The 22796-nt window shown below is 52.0% G+C and overlaps 1 protein-coding gene across 1 annotated transcript; it reads left to right on the forward strand.

Moving 5' to 3' along the window:
• Positions 1-3118: 3118 nt before the first annotated feature.
• On the forward strand, positions 3119-17147 carry ARID5A (AT-rich interaction domain 5A). Its single transcript, XM_080916923.1, has 7 exons — positions 3119-3204; positions 11615-11733; positions 12548-12668; positions 12951-13003; positions 13402-13499; positions 13829-13994; positions 14318-17147. Exons 1-7 carry the CDS (start codon positions 3201-3203, stop codon positions 15521-15523), a joined length of 1767 nt encoding a protein of 588 aa, XP_080773049.1. The 5' UTR covers positions 3119-3200; the 3' UTR covers positions 15524-17147.
• Positions 17148-22796: the final 5649 nt, after the last annotated feature.

Here is a 22796-nt window from a genome sequence, read left to right on the forward strand (position 1 = left end):
GATAGAATATGCTGATTCTCCAGTGCCCTCCAGTTAGTGGCTATGACTGTATCTACCTTGGTGCTGATGCACAGGATATATGTCAGTAAAATGGATGGATGGACGGCCAAAGCATCATCCCCATCTTCTCTGATAAGTCACTTGGGGCTCCGAGAGGCCTAACAACTCTCACAAGGTTGCACATCTGGGCTATGTATGAGTGCAGATAAAAACCCCAAATTCTTACCTACCCCAAGAGGATTCAACTGTCACCTTTCAGGTGCAGAAAGTTCAGTGTCTTGGGTTTCTGTTGGGTGGGGAGAGGGCCAGGGAGCCTCCAAATCCAAAGCCAGCATGAACCCAGCACAGGAAGCTGCTCCAAATTCAGCTGGAAGGTGCATAGAGGGTTTGGACTACCTGCTTTTAAGCACCCAGGAGACAGTGACCCTACTTCTACTAGGAAATGTCCCTTGGTGATCTGGGACATAGCCCTATCCCAGCATCCCTGGCTCGTCCCTACCCAGTCCCCAAAGGCCAAAAGCTATTCTTGTCTCTTTCTGAAATAAGCATTTGAAACCATGAGCCCATTTTTTCCATTCCTGGGCTTGGGTATGGTCTATTTTGAGCATTTGTTGTTTTCCATGAGTTGCAAATGCCACTGTGAATCTAGCCTTTCCTGGACAGCTAACACAGGGGGTGGGGAGCAAGGCAGGGCCAGCAGTTAAAAATACTCCCCCACTTCATTCCCCTTTGAAAACAAGGCCCCAGAGGCATTTTGTAACTGCTGAGCCTGGGAACAAAGCAGAAGAAACAGGAGGGGGGAGGGGGGGCTGCTTGTCTTTTTTTTTTTTTTTTTTTTTTTTTTTTTTTTTTTTTTTTTGCGCACTGAACAGCTTTGAAGGCCTCAGATGAAGTGTGGCACCAACTTTTCTGTGTGACTTCCAGCAACTTGCTGAACCTCTCAGGGCCTGCAAGCCCCAGGATAAGATCCACCCTCCAAGGTCTGGTCCCTAGAGATGGACCAGCATAAGGCGTTAGAAGATAACTTTAGCTCAGTCTCTCTCCCAAAATCCTCTGAGAGATCTAGAATTTTTCTCAGCAGGATTCAGGTAGTCAAGGGGGGAAAAAAGACTATTGAGAGATCACAGGAAGGCACAGACAGTAGTAGATGCTAACAGAGAAGCTGATCTGTGTTTTAACTATAGACATCTCTGTGGGGAAAAAAACTAATCAGAATCATATCAGCTAAAAACACACATCAAACAAAGTTACATGTTTTACCATACCATGACTACATATATTTATGAAAATAAGTAAGGAACATTCTAAAAGGCTATCCAATCTGATAAGGAGAGGGAGGGAAATGGATTTGGAGCAGGGCCAGAGAGGACTGATTTCTTTTTCCGGGAAGAATGTGTTTACACATTAATGGTGTTTTGTTTTTCTTTTGGAGGCTGCCAGAGAGACAACCAAGACATGGAAGAGCTGGTGTCTGCTCACCCTATCAGGGGGCTGGTGTTCTGTGGCTGGAGGGTGATGGAGAAAGGTGGCTGTGAGCTGGGTCAGGAGCCTGAGCAACTGGAGTGTTTGTGCTTTTAAGGAAGCACAAAGGGAGGTATCATTCCTCGGCAGGATTTATTAGCTGTTGTAAATTACTTTCTGTTGCAAATAGTTGCCTCAGGAGACAATTAAATTTAGATCATATTGTTCTCAGGTTGCCCCAGACAGGTGTTGACTTGCTGAGGCTCTGCACAAACAGCGTTGCCTAAGAGTGCTCCTGCTCTCTTGCTCTCCTGCTGGATGGTAGGCTCCTCCTATCCAAAGGTAGGGTTAGCTGTGGCTTTGGAAGGAAGTGAGGGTCTCATTGATGGATGCATCCAATATAGGAGGTAGCGGATGGTCTGTGCCGAAGGCAGCGTGCAGATTTCCGTACTTAACTTGGCACGGTAGCTAGTCCAACCAATCCTTACCAAACGAGTACAGTGGAACAAGAAGCCTGTGGAAGTTTCCATGTGGAATCTCTTGGTAAATAACATCTCTGCCAGAGTCTCGGATCCCTTGGGGTGGACTGTGGTGTGTAATCTTGGATGTGGGAGACACTGTGGCAATCATTATTCTGGTCATTATTCTGAGCAGTTAATACATATTGACAACTATGTGCCTGTTACCAGACCAGCAAGCACCGGTTATTACAACTATCCGCCAAGCTCAGTGCCAGGCAGAGCTTGCAGAACTGCCATTCCAGAGGGTCAGAGTCACCAAATGCAGACTGACCATTTGTTCATCGTGAAGGGGGCATTAAAATGTCCGGGATCGGGGCGTGACTATGGAGCCCTCCTCATCTGTGCCCCAATTCTAAGGTTGAGCTCTAGCCCTACCACCTAGCAATAATATGAGGTAAGTAATCTCCCAGGCCTGTTTTGCTCTGTATAATAAGGATAATGATGGTGTGACATGCAGAACTGTATGATTATTATAGTTAATCAACAGAATTTGGTTCCGGGGATACCAACTACATGCTAAGAACAGAGTTCAAGTCCAAGCCTTTCAGCCAATAAGGCTTTCTGCTTTTAAACCTCAAGTTTCAGCATCATCTTCTAAAACCCACACAGGTCCAAATGACTGCTCTGCCTCCACTCACCCTCCGCTTGTTCACTTCCTCTTTGCACAGTTTAGCTTGTGGCTGTCACTCAGTCTACATGATATATGTGAACATGGGCACTTCGGGAAGGCCTAGGGAATTAAATCAGGGCCACGGACTTCCTAGATTGGCTCCTGGTAGGCTAACAATACTCACCTCGCTATGTGAAGCTGGAAAGGATGGAACCGGCCAGGACCACTTCAGGTAAAAGCAAGAAGCACTTTATTTAACTCAGTCTTTGGCTCGTTACAGAGAGCGGGCAGTTTTTCTAAGACTCTGGTTTTGCCTTTGGGGAAACCAACAGACGCAGAGAGCCATGATTCTTGAGTGCCCTAGTTGGAAACTAGGCGCACACTACGACTCCCAGACGTCTTCGGGCTTAAGGGGCGGAGTCCGCTCCGCCCTAGAAATTAGGATCCACTAATGGGAGCTCAGAGCGCAGCGGGGGCGGGTTCAGGGGCGGGTCCGCGGGGAGGAGGCAGTCGAAAGGCGCCTGGAGTCAGTCGCGCCGCGAGCGCTGGGAGTGGACGGCTGTACGCATCGAGGGTCTCTGTACGGCGACGCGCGATCTCGCTAGGCAATGGGTAAGCGGCTGGCAGGCGGCGCCGGGGTCCGAGGGCTGGGGTCCCAGAGCAATCGTGGCCCTCGGGGCAACCCGAGTGTCTGCGTGCTCTCTAGTCGTGGAAAGTCGGGCGGCCAGGGGCTTCCCAGGCGTTTATCTTGAAACTCTCCTCTCCGTCTCTGGACTGAAATTCACTGAGCCTCCCACACTTCCTGCTGCGGTTTCAATCTCGAGCTGCTCTGGGCCCATTTGTTGTGACAGCTGTCAGCAGCAGCTTCTCGGCCGCGGGCCCCTCCCTGCCCCGTGCCAGCCCAGCGCTTCTCAGAAGCCGAGGCGCCCTGGCCGCGCGCGGCGCTACCCACTGCGGCCCCGATTCCTGAAAGTGACTGCACGTGTTTTGAAGAAATTGCTCAATGCGCTTTGAAGAATCAACGGTTCCTCTTTTCTGCCGAGGGACATGCTGGTGGTTTGACGGTCACAAGCTTCACATCCCCTGTTCCTTCTCTCTTCTCTTTCCTTTTTGTTTTTTTTTACACCCCCCCCCCCCCCCCGCCAACAGGAAAGACGGTTTCTTTTTACCCGCCTGGTCTTCTGAGTCTCTTCCCTCGGGTCTCTTCAAAAGGACGGGGTGGTGGCGTTTTAGTGGAAGGAGGGCAGAAGCTCAGGCTGCCAGAGTGCGATGACCAAGTTTGGCTTTGCTCTCATTGTGAACTAGGGGTACAACCACGCCACCGCACCTGCGACCCTCCACGCTGCCCAGGCGTTGCCCCGTGGCTGGGGTCACACCCCATACTCTAGTCCACAGTCACAGTGGAGCCAAACCTGGGCTGGGAAGGCCTCAAATTCATCCCAAGTTGTGTTACTCCAGCCTGCATCCTCTGGTTTCCAGAGTCTTTCGTTTCAGAGGCGTGTAACAGGTGCTCCTGGCCTGGCCCCGCCCCGCGGGCACTGTTGGGCATGGACCCAAATCTAGGGATCTCTGTACCTAAAGAGGATGGGTCCCAGGGAAAGGGACTGTAGGGGACGTTATCTAGAGGGTCTGGTCTTCACAGTAGTTCGAATCCTAACTGACAGCTTGGCCTAGAACTTGAAGTGGCAGAGGCAGAATGGACCTTAGAATTATATACCGATCCCCCCATCTTTTATTACAGAGAAACTGAGGCATAGAGACAGGCTCAGGTCTGACAGTGAGTGAGGACCAGGTTTCGCGGACTCCTTGCTCTTTCTCTTCTTTCCTGGTGGCCTTCTGCTGCTCTAGGTGGGGAGCTAATGTGCAAATAGTTTAGATTCCCTCTAGGATCAGGGTAGCAGGCACTGAGCTAGGGTGGGGAAAGGAGGAGAAAGGAAAAGTGAGTTCCGGAAGGAAGCTTCCCGTGTAGGGGTTCTAGTGTCCTGTGGCATCACCCTCTGTTACTTGTTTCTGCTTGGGTGAGGTGGGAAAACAGGAAATGATCCATAGAGAGAGCTCTGTTTTCACCAAACATATGGACAGAGGGGTGGAACAGGGAAGACTCAGTCCTTCCAGGAGTAGGCTCTCTTGGGCTATCTCAGGGCAGAGGGGAGTCTGGAATCTCATACTCTGTGCCCGTATACTCCTCCCTGCCTTTATACACCTCCCAGAGCTCTCAGTTTGTCTCTGCCACTACCAGAGTTGGCAGAGGTGCCCAGGGTAGGCTGCGGCTGGTTCTGTGTCCTGGATCCTCAGACTCCTGTCCAGCTGTCCTCAAGGCTGGCTCTTGGCAGGACCCCACCCCCTCACACACACCCCAAACTGCCTACTGGAGCAAGCCCAAGGAGGAGAATGCCAGGCAGCCCGCTTCTGGGCCACAGAGTGGACCGACCACTTCAAAGGCGTTCTTTGTTTTCTCTCCAGCTTGAGCTAAGAGAAACTTAAGCCAACAACCTCAGGCGAGGGGGTGGGGCTGTGTCTACTGGTTGTTACTGAGGTTGCTGTTGCCGTTATTGCTGTAATTGACGTAGTGTTCCCAGCCAGTGAGTTTTCGTGAAAGGAAGTGTCACTTCCTTCCCATCACAAGAAGGGTGACTGGGGTAGGCACATGAAGGAGAGGGAAAGTGGTAGCCACACTAGCACTAGCGAGCCAGCTCAAGGGAGTGAGTCTTGAACCCCCCTCTGAGCATCAGGTACATGCTTAGGTCAGTCTCTCAGGAGCACCCTAGGGATTTCGGATACTCAGGGACGGGCAGGGTCAGCGAGGTGGTTTGTAGGGAGAAGCATCATTTCTTGCTTTCTTCTGCTTAGAATACTGGCTACTGAGCCTAGCACAGCCGTCTCACAGATGAGGGGACAGAGCTACCGAAACAGTGTTGGAGGTGACAAAAGATACACCCAGGTGGCATGGTGGTGCCTGCCTATAGTCCCAACACTAGGGACTCATACGTTCAAGGCCGGCCTGGACTACACAGAGAGACCCTGTCTCACACACACACACACACACACCCCATGTGGTGCTAGAGACCTCTCTTCCCGCTTTGTCCAGAACAGTTTCATCTGATCTCAGCTCATGGGAAGGATAAAGGGCAGGTTTACAGGCCCTCTTGATATCCCAACAGCCACTCCCCTGCCTCAGTGACTCCTCTGCAAGGTGACCCTCACTACTTTCATCTTCCCCCTCTTACACAGAGCCTTTGTCTACCCAGACAGCAGTTACCACTTCTCCAGAGAATCTCAGTAGTGCCAACACTTTTTTCCTTCATTAAGGTGACACCCTATATTGCAAGATGGTGGGGCCCTGGGCAACTCCAAGGCCAGACCCATTTCTCACACCTTTTAAAAAATATATTTATTTATTTATTATATATAAGTACACTGTAGTTATCTTCAGACACACACCAGAAGAGGGCATCGGATCCCATTACAGATGGTTGTGAGCCACCATGTGGTTGCTGGGAATTGAACTCAGGACCTCTGGAAGAGCAGTCAGTGCTCTTAACTACTGAGCCACAGACCTTCTTGCTCCTTCCTATTCAGGGCCTGGTTGACTCCATGGTTCACATTGGCCTATTCTTGTTAGCAAAGGGATGGGGCTGCACAGATCCACTCTGACAGTGCGGGGAAGTTTATGCACTCTGAGCTTAGTGCGATAGCCCGGGTCTCCTTCTCCTACTTCAGCTCTAGATCTGAGGGCTCAGACTTTCAGCACCATCAGACTTTGGTAGTTTGGAATCTGAGTGACCCTGAGACAGATGTCAGGCACGACATCTGCAAGGCTTAGCTTTAGTGCAGCCATAGCTAGTGCAGAGAGAGATAAGGAATGGCTTGAAAACACCAGCTCTAGCAAGCTCGGAAAGCGAGACTGAAACCCGGCCCTTAGTGCTGTCTGTAGCTTAGAACCTACAGGCCTGCGCTGCCTCAGACACAGCCTTGGATTCCACCCACAAGGGGCTGGGGCAGCCCTCTCTGCTGAACCGGCATCCCCCCACCCCCCACCCCCGCCTTCCTGTGGCCTAGGAAGGGACTCAGTCAAACTGTGATTGATCTCTTAGCTTCCCTGGGCCCTTGCAGGGAAAGCGGAGTAGGAAGCTCAGGGAACTGTGGAGCACAGAAGGAGCAGACCAAGGATAAAGTTACCAACCCAATCCCACTGGGTTATTTTGTTGTTGTTTTATTTCCTTAGAGCAGTGGTTCTTTAAATTTTCTAATGTTGCAACCCTTTAATACACACAGCTCCTCATGTTTGGTGACCCCCAGCAATAAAGCTATTTTCATTGCTACCTCAGAACCGCCAGGTTCTACCGTTATGAATCATAATGTAAATATCTGATACGCAGGATATGTGGTGTGTGAGCCCTGTGGGAGGGGCCGCGACCCACAGGTTGAGGACCTGTGCCCACGTCATCCACAGAGGAGTGTTGAAAGGAGACCTGAGCTCTGTGTGGTAAACTCTTCCACCAAGCTCCAAAAGTTAAAACCGCACGTGGATGCGGCACTCCAGAGTGAGTGGGACAGACTAGAAAGTCTAGGGACAAGCCAGGCATGCTTCTGTCAAGTGTGAGATTGTGGGGGGAAAGTAGCACTTTGTCACCACAGGGGTGTCACTAGTCCAGCACTGGGGACCACTGGAGCATCGGAGGAGAACATGGGTAGACCCCTACCTCACACACATCACACCCCACACCCACCTCACACCCCACACCTCACACCCACTTCACACCCCACACCTCACACCCACCTCACACCCACCTCACACCCTATACCTCACACCCACCTCACACCCCACACCTCATACCCACCTCACACCCCACACCTCACACCCACCTCACACTCCAGACCTCACACCCACCTCACACCCCACACCTCACACCCACCTCACACCCCACACCTCACACCCACCTCACATCCACCTCACACCCCACACCTCACACCCCACACCTCACACCCCACACCTCACACCTACCTCACACCCATCTCATACCCTATATCTTCCACATACCCACTTCACACCCCACATCTCATACCCCACATCTTACACCCCACACCCACCTCATATCCCACACCTCATACCTACCTCACACTCCACACCCACCTCACACCCCAAACCCACCTGACACCCCACACCCACCTACCTCACACCCCACACCTCACACCAGAAGGCAGTCTAGATGTGCCACAAGGAGACTTCAACCCCCATTACGATTGTTTCATGGATAGAAAAGTCCTGTGTGGATAATACTCTGGAAAGCAGAGACTGTCTTCTTCAAACGCCAGCCCTCTTCTCTGCTCACACGCACGACTGGCTAGGAAGGGATCTGTCACAGGCTCTAAGGTACATAAGGACTTGGTTCATAGCAGCAGTAGTGAAATAGGGAAGGAGTGATCCTGAGAGACGGATCAGTGCCACCAGCGCCTTCTCACCCCTTATAGAATCCAAGTGGGACCCAGCCTGCGGCGCCATGCTTGGGCCTTGTATCAGGAGGTGCAGGAGCAGGCAGGCTGAGACATAGTCTCAGTCTACGCTTGTGGGTTTCATAGCAGAACCTTTCCTACAAATGATTTACCTGGAACCTGTATCTATAAATGATCAGGAAAATGAGGGGTTAGAAGTGCCACAGACAGAACTAAGGGTACCCCGCCCCTCATCTATACCCCGCCCCTCATCTACACCCCGCCCCCTCATCTACACCCCGCCCCTCATCTATACCCCGCCCCTCATCTATACCCCGTCCCTCATCTATACCCCACCTCCTTATCTACACCCCGCCCCTCATCTATACCCTGCCCCCTCATCTATACCCGGCTCCCTCATCTATAACCCCCCACTTTCTCATCTACACCCCACCTCCTTATCTACACCCCACCTCTTCATCTAAAGCTGCAGAAGTCAGAGCCCAGGAGGTCCTGCCAGGGCTGAAAGAGCGATGGTGTGGCCAGAAAAGAATGGATACCAAGTTCATTTGGGGACTCAGGACACAGTGACAGAGTATTTACCTTTGTGGATCAAGGCGGGAGCTCTGACCCCCTTTCTGTCTGGGACCAAACAGATTGGATTGGTGACTTCCTTTCCAGGTAACCTGAGTGCCCTATTCCAGGAGATTTTTCCTGAGTGGGTTCATATCCCAGATGAACCAGGCATCAGGAGTAAAGATCACCAAACGGGTGGCTGTCCACCTGCAGCCCACTGGGATCCCTGGGAACCGTAGATTCTGATAAAGACTCAGGACGTAATCATCAGACTTTTTTTTTTTTTAAGATTTATTTATTGATTTATTTATTGATTTATTGATTGATTTATTTATTTATTTCATATGTGTTTTTGAGACCCAGGGGCTGTGACATGCCAGATCTTTATGTCACGCTCAGGGAAAGATGGGAGACAGGAGTATGAGGAGGCTCAGGCTGGAGCAAGAGGTGCTTCTGGTTGTCTGACTTGAGAGTCACCCAGAGATAGCTAAAGACCCCTAGGACCTTTTCTCCTGTCACAGAAGTGAAGACCGAGGCATGGAGTTTCAGAGACTGCAGGAGAAAAGAGAGAACACTTGTCAGTCCCTGGGGTTTTTAGAGACTGACCGTGAATCAGATGTCAGTAGCTGTCTTAAGTCACTTTATACACTGGCAAGAGTTGGGGTGAACATCTCTGTGAGTGGATTTGGCCATTTTATGAGGACTTCGCCAGTGGTGACAATAACCCTTGCAAGTCATTGAACCAGTGGTCAGACCGGCTTTGTCTTTGAGTTCTGGTGTCCTAGGGAGAGGCTGAACCTCGTGACCTCTGGCCTCAGGTTTTCCCTTTTTAGAGGGAAAGTACCTGCAAGTCACAGTCCCAGACTCAGGGGCTGGTACCATGTGAGCAAACACAGGATCAAATGGCTGCACTTGTGTGAACTGTCGAGGGGGAGGGGGAGAGGAAGAGAGAGAGAGAGAGAGAGAGAGAGAGAGAGAGAGAGAGAGAGAGAGAGAGAGAGAGAGAGAGAGTGGGGGGAGAGGGAGAGAGCCTTTCAGGAGCTGAGCATCCTAATGCTGGGTGCTCTGGGACCAGTGTCCTCAAGAAGGTTCCTTTTTTTTTTTTTTTTTTTTCCTCCTGCTGTTTCTCCTTCTTCCCCTCCCCTTTGTTTATGGACAATGGTTTCTCTGTGTAGCCCTAGCAGTCATTAGAATTGGGAGTTCTGCCTGCCTCTGCCTCCCAGGTGCTGGATTAAAGGCATGTGTCTATGCTGATAGAAAAATGGGAGATTCTTCTGCCCTTGCTGACAGGAAAATCTTCCAGAGTTCTTCCACAAGGGTTCTCTGAGCTGGAGCAAACCAAGTGTTGGTCCAGATTAACAAAAGAAAAGGGAAAGTTGTCAGACGGGACGTGATGACTCTGCTTTCCAGGAACCCAGATAAAACAGATCAAAGCAAGTGGTCCTGGTCCGGAGGACAGAGGACTGCCCCTGTGGCCACTTCCAGGCCTTGGGCTGTCAAGCCATTGACCTGGTCTACACAGCAAGTGCCAGAACAGCCAACCTTTTCATTGGACATGGTAGCATGTAGCATGTAGTTTCTACTACCTTACTTTAAGCTCTGGGCTACCAGTCCCCACCCAGGAGTCACCCAGGATCTGCAGATAAAACACACACACACACACACACACACACTTATTTTTAATATGCTTTAGCTCAGTAGCCGGACTACTCTTCTTTTCACTCCCAGCTCAACACCTGAGTCTGCTCTCAGCTTTAGTGGCTCAGTTACCTTTAGTCCTAACCAACACCCTAAATCTACCCTCCAACATCTGTGTGTTTCTAATCTCCCGCCTGCTTCCCTAGGCCCAGTCCAGGAATTGGCCAACGGTCACTCCACCTGTCCAAGATCTCATATGGTGGTTGCTCTTTCTCCGTCTGAAGCATAGCAAATCTTCTCCTTTCCTGCATCTGCTAGCCTGCCTGTGGGAAACTGGAAGTCCTGCTTCTTTCGCTCAGCCATTAGCCGCTAGCATCTTAAGTGATCAATCAACCAGTTGGGGAACAGGACCTTCAGGATTCACACAGATTCCCAATAAGAGCATCAGAGCCACCACGTACAGTATCACATGCCTGTAACCCCATCCTTCAGAAGGCAGAGGCAGGGGGATTGCTCTATGTGTTAGGCCAGCCAGGGCTACAAAGTAAGAAGACATTGTCTTAATTAATTAATTAATTAATTAATTAAATATTTGGTCCAAATCAGATGCCAGCTTGCCTCATCACCTGAGGCAACTTGGCTGGTATTTTTGGGGGAGGAGGGCAGTGGCTAATCTGTGTCACTTTTGCAACCTCCTGTCCACACTAGAGCTTTCACTAAATGGCGGCGCAGCACATGTGGCTTCTCCCTGGCCATTGTCACAAGCCGAGACCTTCTCTCATCCTCCTTGACTTATGGATGTGGGCAGTTGCAGTTTAGCCATGACAGACAGGACAGGGAAGGACAGAGTTCTGGAGTCATCTGGGCTGGCCAAGGCCATCCAGAGCGAGGAATTACAGCTGCTTTGAGAATGGCTATCAAGAGCCTTGTTATTGAGGGCTTGAGAGAAACAGGGGGACTCATAGATGAAGCCTTGATAGCATTCAGCTGAGCTACTCCAGTGCTTTCTGCCTGAACGTGGGCAGGTGTGAGAGAGAGTTCCCAACACACCCTCTCCGGACTCCTCTGACTTGATCCTGGACAGTCATGAGGAGGCTCAGGGTTTCCTGGGGAGACATGGGGGAGTCACTAGAACAGAGGAAAGAATAAAGGGTGGTTGCTGGGCCAGGGTGAGCCAGTATGTGCATGTGTGCGTGTGTGCCTGCATGTGATATGCTTAGAATGTGGCACTGACCAGCAAGCAGAGAGACTCTGGAAGGAATGTGAGCACTCACTCCTTCCCTGGCTGATGTGAAAGACCGTCCCTCGGCCCCCTCCCCATAGTTCCTCCTACCCATATCTCACCTGCCTCTCCTCTTCTGTTCCCCTTTCCCAGAAGCACCTTCGACCAAAGGGAAAACAGAGCAGTCAGCGGAAGGTGACCTCCTAGAGCTCCCTGTATCCCCCAAGCCCGAGGAGGAGCAGAGCAGGAACCACAGCCCCATCCAGCTCGAGGTGAGTTGGACAAATTCTGGAACCTCTTCCCTGGTGGGCTCAGCCTCCAGGGAACCTGAGACACCCTGAGCTCTGAAAGGAAGACAGACGTCTTGCTCACACTGCAGAGCTTCCTGGGGCTCCACATTGGAAGGTGCAAGATATGGGTGCTAGGCAAGGCAGGGCCTCACCCAGATTTGCAGCAGAACTCTGATAATCTAACAACCTGGATTCAGACACAAACTGGACAAACACAAGTCTGAGCTGCTAAGAGATATTCCCACCATCAGCTGCAGGTACCAGGAAACACTGAAGGCCTTTGTGCATTTAGCACTTCCTTTTTGGGGGGAAGGGTGGCAGGGTATCTCTGTGCAGTTCTGGCTGTCCTGGAACTCACTCTGTAGACCAGGCTGGCCTCAAACTCACACAGATCTGCCTGCCTCTGCCTCCTGAGTGCTGGGATTAAAGGTGTACCATCACTGTCTGATGTGCATTTAGCTTTTACCATACGGTTTAGGAACACTGACCCCTGCCTTCAGGAGCTGAGCTGGATAAAACAGATCAAAGCAAGATATAAAAGTAGTCCTGGCATGGAGAACTGAGGGCTGCCCCTGTGACCACTTCCAGGCCTTGGGCTGCCAGGACTTTGTAGCTCTGGATTCCAGCTGTTGACATGAGCCTGGGCACTAAGCCTGGGTTACACTCGTGTGGCCCAGGACAGTAGGCTAGGTGCTCCCAGCTAGCTCATAGTTGGGACCTAGGCACTTATTCCTTCATACAGCAGTGGTTTTCCAGTGTCCAGCTGCCCATCAATGGGGCCCATCTCTCTCCCTAGGACTCCCCTGAGGCAGATGGGGAGCAGGAGGAAGAACAGGCCTTCCTGGTCAGCCTCTACAAGTTCATGAAGGAGCGACACACGCCCATCGAGAGGGTTCCCCATCTTGGCTTCAAGCAGAGTGCGTCCCAGGGCGAAGGGGTGCAGGGGGGGCAGGTGTAAGGGACACCCAGGGGATCTCCCTAGGCAAGATAACAGGCACGGCACCTCTCCTCCAGGTGACCCTGGATGCCACCAGCCTGTGCGGGTTGTCTGTGAGGATGGTGCCTTCCTGAAGGCAAGGGGTGGATTTGGGTTCCCATCCTCCTGGCCATTAGGCCAGCCTGCCCCATCCATAACAGCGGTCCTGCCTGGGATTGTGGGGTTGCAGAGCCTGACAGTCTGCCTTGCCTCTTCCCTTTAGTTAACCTGTGGAAGATCTACAAGGCAGTGGAGAAGCTGGGGGCCTATGAGCTGGTAAGGAAGGACTCTCAAGTCCCTTGCTGTGCTCCAGCCTCAGCCATACCTCCAGCAGGAGCTAGAGAGCAGGGCTGTTGATTGGCAGGGCTGTCCTTGCCTGCAGACAGGAAGATCAGATTATCCAGGTCCAGCCTGTGTACTGTGGATGAGGGACTTTGCATCTCTAAGCAGGTTTCCTCCCATCCCCATCTGTTCCAAAACCTGTTTTGCCCAGCAGTCAGGTAGCCCTGGGAGGGGGAGCTCGTGGGTACCAACAGCCTTCTCTAGCATCCTGCCCACAGCTGGACAAGGAACCGCCCAGTTCACCTCTCATCACCTCCCTGCAAGGGGAACCCGGAGCTGAAAGGATCCCATGGCCAGAGGGTACTCACTGGCCCATCTTCCTTGTCTTACAGGTGACAGGCCGCCGCCTCTGGAAGAACGTGTATGATGAACTTGGGGGTAGCCCAGGCAGCACCAGTGCGGCCACATGCACACGCCGCCACTATGAGAGGTACGGGTGACTATAGAATGCTGTTCCACTAGGTCTTCCCCCTTCCAGGGTCTTGGGGTACAAAGGTGGTATAAAGACAGATGTGCTATTTGTGTCCAGAGAAGGGGCGGAGTAGATGTGCCACAAGCTGTGTCCTTGTCCGTTGGGATCTGCAGCGAGACGAGGAGAGCTGTAATGTGCTGTGTGCACTGGCAGGAAGGGACAGAAAGCTTCGGACATGGCAGGGGTTCTGGTGGCAAGGAGCCAGAGGGGCTAAGAGGATGCCCATCAGAGGCCAGCTGTGAAAGGCAGCAGCTAGGCTTCTGGTGGACACACTGGCTCCTCCCCAGGCTGGTTCTCCCCTATGTGCGGCACCTGAAGGGGGAAGATGACAAACCACTGCCCCCTACCAAGCCCAGGAAGCAATACAAGATGACCAAGGAGCTGAGGGGAGACGATAGGACCTCTGAGAAACTGAAGAAGGCCAAGGACTCCGAGGAGAGGCAGGTGGACCAGGTAAGCTGAGCGTGGTGAGGCTGCTTTTACAGCTCCCTTGCTTCCTCTGGCCATGGCTGCTGACTCCTTCTTGGAACACCAGGAGCCTGCTGCTAGGTCAGGAGCTGATGAACTTCGGGTTCTCTGAAGACCAACTGACACGGCTCACAGGACCCTATCCTGCAATTGCAGCTGCTCAGGGTGGGGCACCTTGGAAAACGTTTGACTTTGCAAGGGCTAAGAGATGCTGCTGAGCGCTCCCTGAGAGCTTACCACCTCCAGGTCTCTAGATTAGATGCATCATCTTGTTCCCAACCCTAAGACATGCCTTTTTCTTCTTCCAGACCACGCCAGGAAAGACCAAATCAGATGCCACTGGCCAGTCACAGCTTCCCAGCCAAGGATCCTCAAGGGGTAGCACAGAACAGCTGGGCCCAGTATCTGGGCTCTCTCCGCCATTCGTGGGTCCCAATAGTTGCCCTGAGGCCTACAAGAGGCTCTTGTCCAGCTTTTACTGCAAAGGGACACATGGCATCATGTCACCTCTGGCCAAAAAGAAACTCCTGGCCCAGGTCACCAAGGCAGAAGCCTTGCAGTGCCAAGAAAAGGGCTGTCGCCACGGAGCAAGGAGCCCCAACAAGGACCTTCAAGAAAGTCCCCAGAACTTAAGAGGGCTGACTGAGGACTCTGAACACCAGCTAACCCCCCAGGAAGGTTTGCAGGCCCCTGGGGGCAGCACCGGGGCACAAGTGGACCCCTGCCCTACAGCTCCCACCTTCTCGGGCTGTTTCCGTGCATACCCCACCGAGGTGCTGAAGCCTGTCAGCCAGCACCCCAGGGACTTCTTCTCTGGCCTTAAAGACAGGGTGCCTTTGGGACCACCTGGTAAAGAGGAAAGGCCAACGACCAAAAGGTCCCAGCTGGTATGGGGTGGGGATGCCAACCGCCCCTCTGCATTCCATAAAGGCAGCACAAGAAAAAGAAGTTTCTACCCCAAGCCCAAAGCCTGCTGGGTGTCCCCCATGGCCAAGGTCCCTGATGAGAGTCCTGGAGCCCCACCCCCTCATCCCAGTAGCCCGGGTCTTGGCAATAAGCGCAGCTTGGAAGACGAGGGATTTGTTCACGGTGGCAAGAAACTGAGGGCAGTGTCTCCCTTTCTGAAGGAGGTGGATGCCAAGGAGTGTGGGGGCAAGCCTGCAGTACCCAGCTTGGCTGTATCCTGTCTACTGGGCCCAACTTTGGGACCCGCTCCTCCAGAGGCCTACAGGGGCACCATGCTGCGGTGTCCTCTGAACTTCACCAGTAGCCCAGACCCTCTGAAGGGCCAGGCTTCACTCCCTTTCAGCCCCGTGGTCATCCCTGCTTTCCCAGCCCATCTTCTAGCTACGACAGGCCCCTCGCCTCTGGCTACCAGCCTGATGCATTTCCCTCCCACACCGTATGACACTGTCCTCCACAACAGACTGGGTCCAGCTTCATCTGCCTGGCACATGCCACCCGTGACAACCTACGCAGCACCTCACTTCTTCCACCTCAACACCAAATTGTAGGGCCCGAACCTATCCTGCTATACTATGGAGGATTTGATGGGGCCTCAAATGGTACTGCCGCGTATCTCAGGCCAGATAGCCTCCCCAGTCCGTGTCTCCCTGGTACAGACAGAAGGAGACAGTGGGCTTTTCTGAATGAAGCAGCCTGTACTCAAATCCCAGGGACCAAGTTGTGGTAAGATCATGAAAGTACCTGAGCTGGTATTCTCTCTCCGTTGAGAGGTGGGGGAATTAGATGGCAGCTAAAGGCATCCCAGGTTGGCCATGAAAGACCCAATAAAAAGACACTGGTGTGACTGCACTCAACCCTGGAGTGTACGGCACTGGACGTTTGCAAGGGGAGAAGAGGCAGGAGAGAGCTTGTAGGTGTGGTCATCAGTGTGGAGCAGAGATGACGCAATGCCATTCTGTCCTGGATGCTAGCATCCCACTGGAGGGCAGGGCCAGAGCCAAACTCGGCCTCTTGTGCACAGATGAACAGCCTCAGGGCACCTGACTATTGAGGTTGCCACGGTGCAAAGCCCAGAGCACACTGGTGACCTGTGAGACAAGAGGGAGGGGCTGTGTCATTGCAACCCTCTGAGCGGAGCCACAGGCCCAGTCCCAGAAGGCCTTGAGTTTTTCAGTGAAGGGCTTGCTTTGAGAGGATCTTGCTGTGTTGCTCACGTTAGTCTTGGACTCCTGACCTAAAGGAATCCTCCTTGGCCTCCTTCTCAGTAGCAGGAGCTACAGGTGTGAATCTCTATATCCATGGCGAGGGGATTTGTGGGTACTCACATAAAACCCAAGTGTCCTGGTAGTGGGCAGACCTGTAAGCCCAGCTGCCTAGTGTTCCCAGTGAGTGACCTGCAACATCCACACCTATTTTCCTGCTCCACATACCGGGTTCAAGGTGAAGGGTAGAGGGAACCCATCTCTTCCTGTGAATCTGTTGACAAGTCACAGTGACATTTACTGTGGTTGCGCCAGGCACCCACAGAGAAACCCCTATGGCTTGGCATCCACTCCTTCCCTAGATAAGGGCCAGTCCCAAGGAGATGGCCGGTGCACCTTCACACCGTTCCTGGAAAGGCAGTGCCACTATGACCCAGAGATGCCAGTGAACCAAGTCAGCAGATGGTTACTGACCTACATTATGGTAACTTACCCTGTTCCTGACCTCAGGCCATGGGTAGGAGGGAAAGTTTTTATGGCCCCCTTAGTTCACGGGTATAGCCAACGCAGGGGACAGGAAGTGTCATTGAGGATGGCTGGCTCTGGGAAACTGGTGGCCAGGGAAGGCAGCTGCCTGTGGAAAGGAGCTGGGACACGGGTGTCCTCCAGGACCAGGTAGCCAGAGGGTGGAGGTCTCACTGATGCATCTTGCAACTCCCCATCTTCTGGAGATACCAGGATGTCATCTTGAGTGTGCAAATGACCATCCCTGAGCTCCTGACAACTCCTTTGCACCCATGTCTGTGAGCTTCTACAGGCCCGTGAGGAGGGATTCAAGGCTAACAAATGCCCTGGCTATTGGGCTGCATACTGTGGGTTCAGGTCCCAGGATAGACAGAGGGTACCTTTGTGCATGGAGGGATCCCCTTTGTCTACAAAGTAACCCTAGTCTAGACAGCCTGATAGCGTCCAAACTGCAGGAGTGGAGCCCTCTGCAGGTTCATCTGGAGAATGCACGGCTGGGAGGGAGGGTAGGGTGTGTGGATTTCTGGGCTGGACTCCCATCTCTGCTTCAGCAAAGACTCTAGAAATAAATACAAGTCAGGCTTTCTGGAAAACCTTGGGACTTTGCACCCATGTGCCAGCCTCACACAATCCTCCTTCCTTCTGTGAGTGAGAGAGCTGAGTGCAGAGGTGACTCCAAACACCAGGGTGTCTGGCAGCGGATGCACATACCTTCCTCTGTTCAATCATGTCCCTGACAGGTTGCCCCAGAGGACGCACAGGCCAGCAGAGCACTCGGGTTTGTGTCCAGGGCATATCGTGTGGTCAGAGTCTACTTCCAAATCATTTGTGACATTTGAGCTAATAGTGGGAGGAGAAAGAAGCCATCCTGGTATTTGTGCTGACCCCACCCCTGACCATGGGCCTAGCTCATTTCCCTGGAAACAGCCAAACTGAGGAGTTGGGCATTCAGCAAGAAATCTTTGCCTTGGGTGTTAAAGCATGCTGCCCCTTTACCTCTCTTAGGTGGCACTGGTGTACACCTGCATCTCCCACACAAGCCAAGTACCACCACCATAGCTATTTCTTTGGTTTGGTTTGGTGTTTTTTCTTTTCTTCTTCTTTTTTTTAAAAAAAAGATTTATTTATTTAGTTTATATATGTGAGTACACTGTCACTGTCTTCAGACACACCAGCAGAGGGCATCGGAACACATTACAGATGGTTGTGAGCCACCGTGTGGTTGCTGGGAATTGAACTCAGAACCTTTGGAAGAGCAGTCAGTGCTCTTAACCACTGAGCCATCTCTCCAGCCCCCTGGTGTTTTTTCAAGACAGGGTTTCTCTGTGTAGCCCCGGATGCCCTGGAACTTACTCTGTAGACCAGACTGGTCTGTAATCAATAGGGTCCCACCTGCCTCTGCCTCTATTTGGATTAAAGATATGGGCCACCTTGCCTAGCAACCACCTCACCCAGTAACCAGAGTATTAAACAGAATGGCTAGGACTGTTCCTTTGAAGACCTTGAGAATGGCTACAGAGGTGATGGAGAAACAGCAACAAGCCCCTGAGAGAGTGGAGGGGGGTGACAGGAGCCAGGGGGTCTGTGGGGCAGGGACAGAGAAAGCCAGAGGTGACTTAGGCTGCATTTGGAGCCTTCTGGTCCAGGGGGCATTTGGGCTTCTATGTGAAATAAAAGATGGAAGAGCGTTCTGCCTCCCAGATTTGTTTGCTTTATGGTGCTAAGGATGGAACCCAGGGCATTTTGCATGTTCAGCAAGCAAAAAGGTCACTTGCTGTATCCCGACCCTGGCCTCTAGCAAACAGTGGGTGTGGACTCTGGAGACTAGAACAGAGCAGGAAGCCTATCCTTGGAGATGGTGGAGACATCTGGACACAGGTCTGGAGATGCTGCGGACATATCTGACCAGTGTTTCTGTTTATACTGTGAGCAGGATGGGTGTGGGGGCTGGGCTTGGAGAAGGGGAACTAACCAGGGATCTCACAGTAGAGCAAAGCTGTCCAAGGGCAAAGCTGGGACGCCAAGGCATCCGAAAAACTTGAGCTTAGGGACATGAGTACCATTGCACCTAGGGGGCCAGCTGGATGTAGTCTTAAGGCAAGGGCCAGCTAAGCCCCACTCTAGTAGGAGCTGAGGTGGCTGCAGGGAATAGAGGACCAGGGAATAAAGCAGGGATGCGGGGAAGTGGGAGCAGGTGGTAAGACCTCCAGACTTTAGATCTTGGTGTGCTGTGGGGACTTGATGGAGTGGGTGCACATAAGAGGCTTGGCTGAAATCGTCAGCTATTGGTGGTTGGATGAACTAGAGCAAGAAGGGGCTGTCAAAAGAGCTCAGGCACAGAGGACTTTGAAAACGCTACAAATAAGGACAGCAGGCATGCCGGGTGGGCACAGCAGCCAGGGTAAGGTGCATAGGCACAGGAGGAAGGAGATGGGGCCTCAGCAAAAACGCAGCACAGGAGGCAAGAAACAAAGGTTAGTTTCCACCTGAAGTTTCTGGGCTGGCCAGAGCCCTAGACAGAGTGGACATTAGAGAAGGCCAGGGGCAAGTGAAAAACATCCAAATCAAGAGCAGAGGCTGCCTGGCATGTTTAGATGAGTTTGTTTTCTAGCATGCTGGATGGAACTCAGAGCCTTGGGTATGCTGGGTAAAGTAGTCTACCATAGCATTTGGTGTTAAAGAAAGGGGGAGGGGCTAGAAAGATGGCTCAGCAGTTAAGAGCACTGACTGTTCTTCCAGAGGTCCTGAGTTCAATTCTCAGGTGGCTCACAACCATCTCTAATAGGGTCAGATGCCCTCTTCTGGTATGTCTGAAGACAGCAACAGTGTACTCACATTTAGAAAAATCTTAAAAATAAAAATCGTCTTCACTTCCCTCCTCTATAGATGATAAACTTTTTTTTTAAATTAACACTATTTAAAACATTGAGTTCTTCTGGAATAGCCAGCATTTCTGGCCACAGAGGATGACCTTCCGAACTGGGACTGGAGGAACCTCTATCTCCCATAGTCCTTCAGCTCCCCTTGTGTCCCACCCGTAGGAGGTCAGTCGCAGTCAACCGCCCTGGATCCCACCACTCAGGTCTTGACACTGCTCAGACACTAGGTGGCAGCTGCTGTTCTTCATGGTTACAGACCAATTTCCTTAGCTAAGGACTCTAAGAATGTTGCTGCTCAACTCCTCCAAGGACTCCTGGGCAGGAGTGCAATTGTTGATCTGACAGGGCCATCGAGGTGAGCGATTGTGAGCACAAGCTCCCAAGCCTTGGGCCTGGCTCGCTGGGCCACTCCTGCACACCCATGTGCGTGTGAGGATGACAGCTGGCTACCTAAGTGTTCTCTGTGCTCTTCATGGTGCAGAATGGAATCTAGAGACCCTAAGGCATAGACGACTGCAGAACACACTCCCCACCCTACCAGGGGGCAGCTCAGCCTCTCATGGGGAGCCTCTACTCCTGGGAGCTACCTGGCCCTGGCTGTGAGGAAAGGCTTCAACATACAAGGAGAGAGCAAGGAAAGGGGGTTCCCAGTGGGTATCTTGGGAGAGGAGCTCCCTCTACATTTCCTGGGGCTCTTTCCTACCTCTGGGGTTCTTGGCTTCTTGCTTGGGCCCTGGGGTGGAAAGGAAAGGCCAAGAAGCTAGAAGCCAAAAAGATTCTGACCCATACTTCCCCACAGCCAGTGTGCCAGTGATGTTCTTGGGTCCTTTCCTTGCAAGCAATAGAAATAAAGGCCAGTGTAGGCAAGAGAACTCCCGAGTGGCCCCAGGCCATGCTGAGGGACATGCATCTTGTATTAGTTGCTTTTCTGATCATTGGAACCAAATAACTTCAGAAGTAACTTGGGAGATGGAAGATTTCATTGTTGTCTTGGAGTTTTACGGCCGTGAGCAGACACCATGACCAAGGCAACTCTGTAAGAACAACAGTTAATAGGGGCTGGCTTACAGGTTCAAAGGTTCAGTTCATTATCATTAAGGTGGGAGCATGGCTGCATCCAGGCAGGCATGGTGCAGGCAGAGCTGAGAGTTCTACACCTTCATCTGAAGGCTGCTAGCAGAAGACTGACTTCCAGGCAGCTAGGATGAGGGTCTTAAAGCCCATGCCCACAGTGACACACCCATTCCAATAGGGCCACACCTTTAATAGTGCCGCTCCCTGGGCTGAGCATATATGAACCATCACAGTTGTTGTCCACATTATTAGAGACTTTATTTAGCCCATGGCCACTGGGTGGCAGAATCACAGGCCCTGGAAGGGCTTTGTTTCAGGGTAGACAACTGGTTGGGGGGGGGGCAGGGAGAGAGCACACAAACCAGGTATAACCTCCAAAGACATGCCCCAGTGATCTACCCCTGCAGTTCTGCACTACTTGGGGACAGCTGTGTATAAGGTATGGTCACAGCTTACCCAGAGGTAGCCATACACATCTGTTGTCTGTAGTCTCTGACATTTTCTGGTAGCTTGGACTGTGTTGACGTAGTGACATTTGTGCCCTCCAGAGTGTCTCCTGTCAGCAAATGTTCCCTGAGTGTGTGTCCAGTCAGGGCTTAGATCGCTAGCAGCAGGTGGGCTCAGCTTCCTACCCTCTCAGGGGTTTCAGCTCTGGGTGACTCGTTAGAGGAGAATCTGACTCTGGGTCTTGAACTATCTGTCCTAAGGCTCAGAGAAAGTGTGTGTCACATGGATCAGAATGCTGTGTGACACCAGGTGTACCCCCTTTCTCTAAGACTTCTCTGTCTCATCTGTAGTATGGAAGTGAGTCATTTAACCTCAAGAGTCAGGATATTTAGAAAAAGCCCTCTGTAAACTTAAGTTCCAATGAATGTGAGTCACCACTTCCCTTGCTAGCTTGGCCATGCCTTGTCCTGGCCTTTACCTTGCCATTCTGAAACCCATGTGTGTGTTCTGACTGCTACCCTTTACCTTGCCTTCTGAGTCAATGACTCTGACTTCTGGATAGTGTCTGGGTCAAGAATGGTAAGCCAACTTTTGTGGTTGTCTGCAGCTTTGGATTGACTCACTGCGAAAGTGATGCAATTGATTAGTAATGTCTGCCAGGGCCCTAGGAAGGGGAGTGGAGGTTCACCTGCCACATGGGTACCATTGTCTGGTGCTTGATGATGGGCTGTCTGATGCAAGTCCCTGACCTCACTGCCACATCGCAGCCTGGCTTTGGTGGTTTCCCTCCCACGGGAAGGAAGCAGCGCTTGCTTGCACTGGGAGCCCAATCAAGAAAGCCTGGCTTGGATATGGCTTGCCTGTGAGCTACTTCTGAATGCCTAGGTAGTAATCAGGGAGGGAATCTCTAGGGGAAAGCTGTTCAAAAGAGGTCTGAGGAGATGGCTCAGCAGGTTTACAGACTTGCTTCTGAGTGTGACAAATTGAGTTTGATCCCCTGGATTCACATGGTAGGACAGAAACTACTGGAAGTTGTCTTCTGACCTCCATGTGTGCCATAGCATGCATGCACCCCTCCAAACAAACAAGTAAACGTAATTGAGAGAGAGGAGGGAAAGAGGGGAGAAGCAAAGGAGGGGAACAGAAGGAGAAACGGTTCTTTTAGCAGTAACTAGGTGTGAGAGGTGGATGGGATGGAGAGGTGAGCTTCCCAGTCATTGTGCATTTGATATGGTGCCAATGGCCTTAGTTGCAACCATTGGGGATAGGTTAAAGTAAGCATGCCATGTCCAGCTCTGATCAGCTCACTGCCCTTAAACGTGGCCCACGACTCTGCACTGTCCCCGAATTAAAACTCTAGTGTCTGCTTGAAAACTTCTTCCTTCCCAGGCTTCTGGCTCCCCACTTCCCATAACACCACGCTTTCCAATTCCTGCCTGGATTGGGGTCTGGGGTGTGCCCCCACTAGGCTTCTGGCAGTCACCCATCCCCCATAGTCCTGGAAACACATGCTGTTCCATCTGCCTGGAAACCATTCTCTACTCGCTTTCTCCATCCTCATCCTGAAGCCTCTTCTTCCAGGAACCCTGGCTACCATCTCAGGTGCCTTCAAAGCATCTACTGTTTCCCCATCCTACGTCTGCGTCCGTGCACTGCCCTGCCCTGCCCTATTTGTTCTTGGGGTAGCCCCTGCT

This window comes from Micromys minutus (genome assembly GCF_963924665.1).
Source record: "Micromys minutus genome assembly, chromosome: 5".
Taxonomy (NCBI): Eukaryota; Metazoa; Chordata; class Mammalia; order Rodentia; family Muridae; genus Micromys; species Micromys minutus.

What these genes read in the sequence shown, in the direction of transcription:
- ARID5A (XM_080916923.1), top strand. An exon ending in ACACGCCGCCACTATGAGAG is followed by an intron (nt 13,500 to 13,828) that starts GTACGGGTGACT and finishes GCTCCTCCCCAG; the next exon opens with GCTGGTTCTCCCCTATGTGC. An exon ending in AGGAGAGGCAGGTGGACCAG is followed by an intron (nt 13,995 to 14,317) that starts GTAAGCTGAGCG and finishes TTCTTCTTCCAG; the next exon opens with ACCACGCCAGGAAAGACCAA.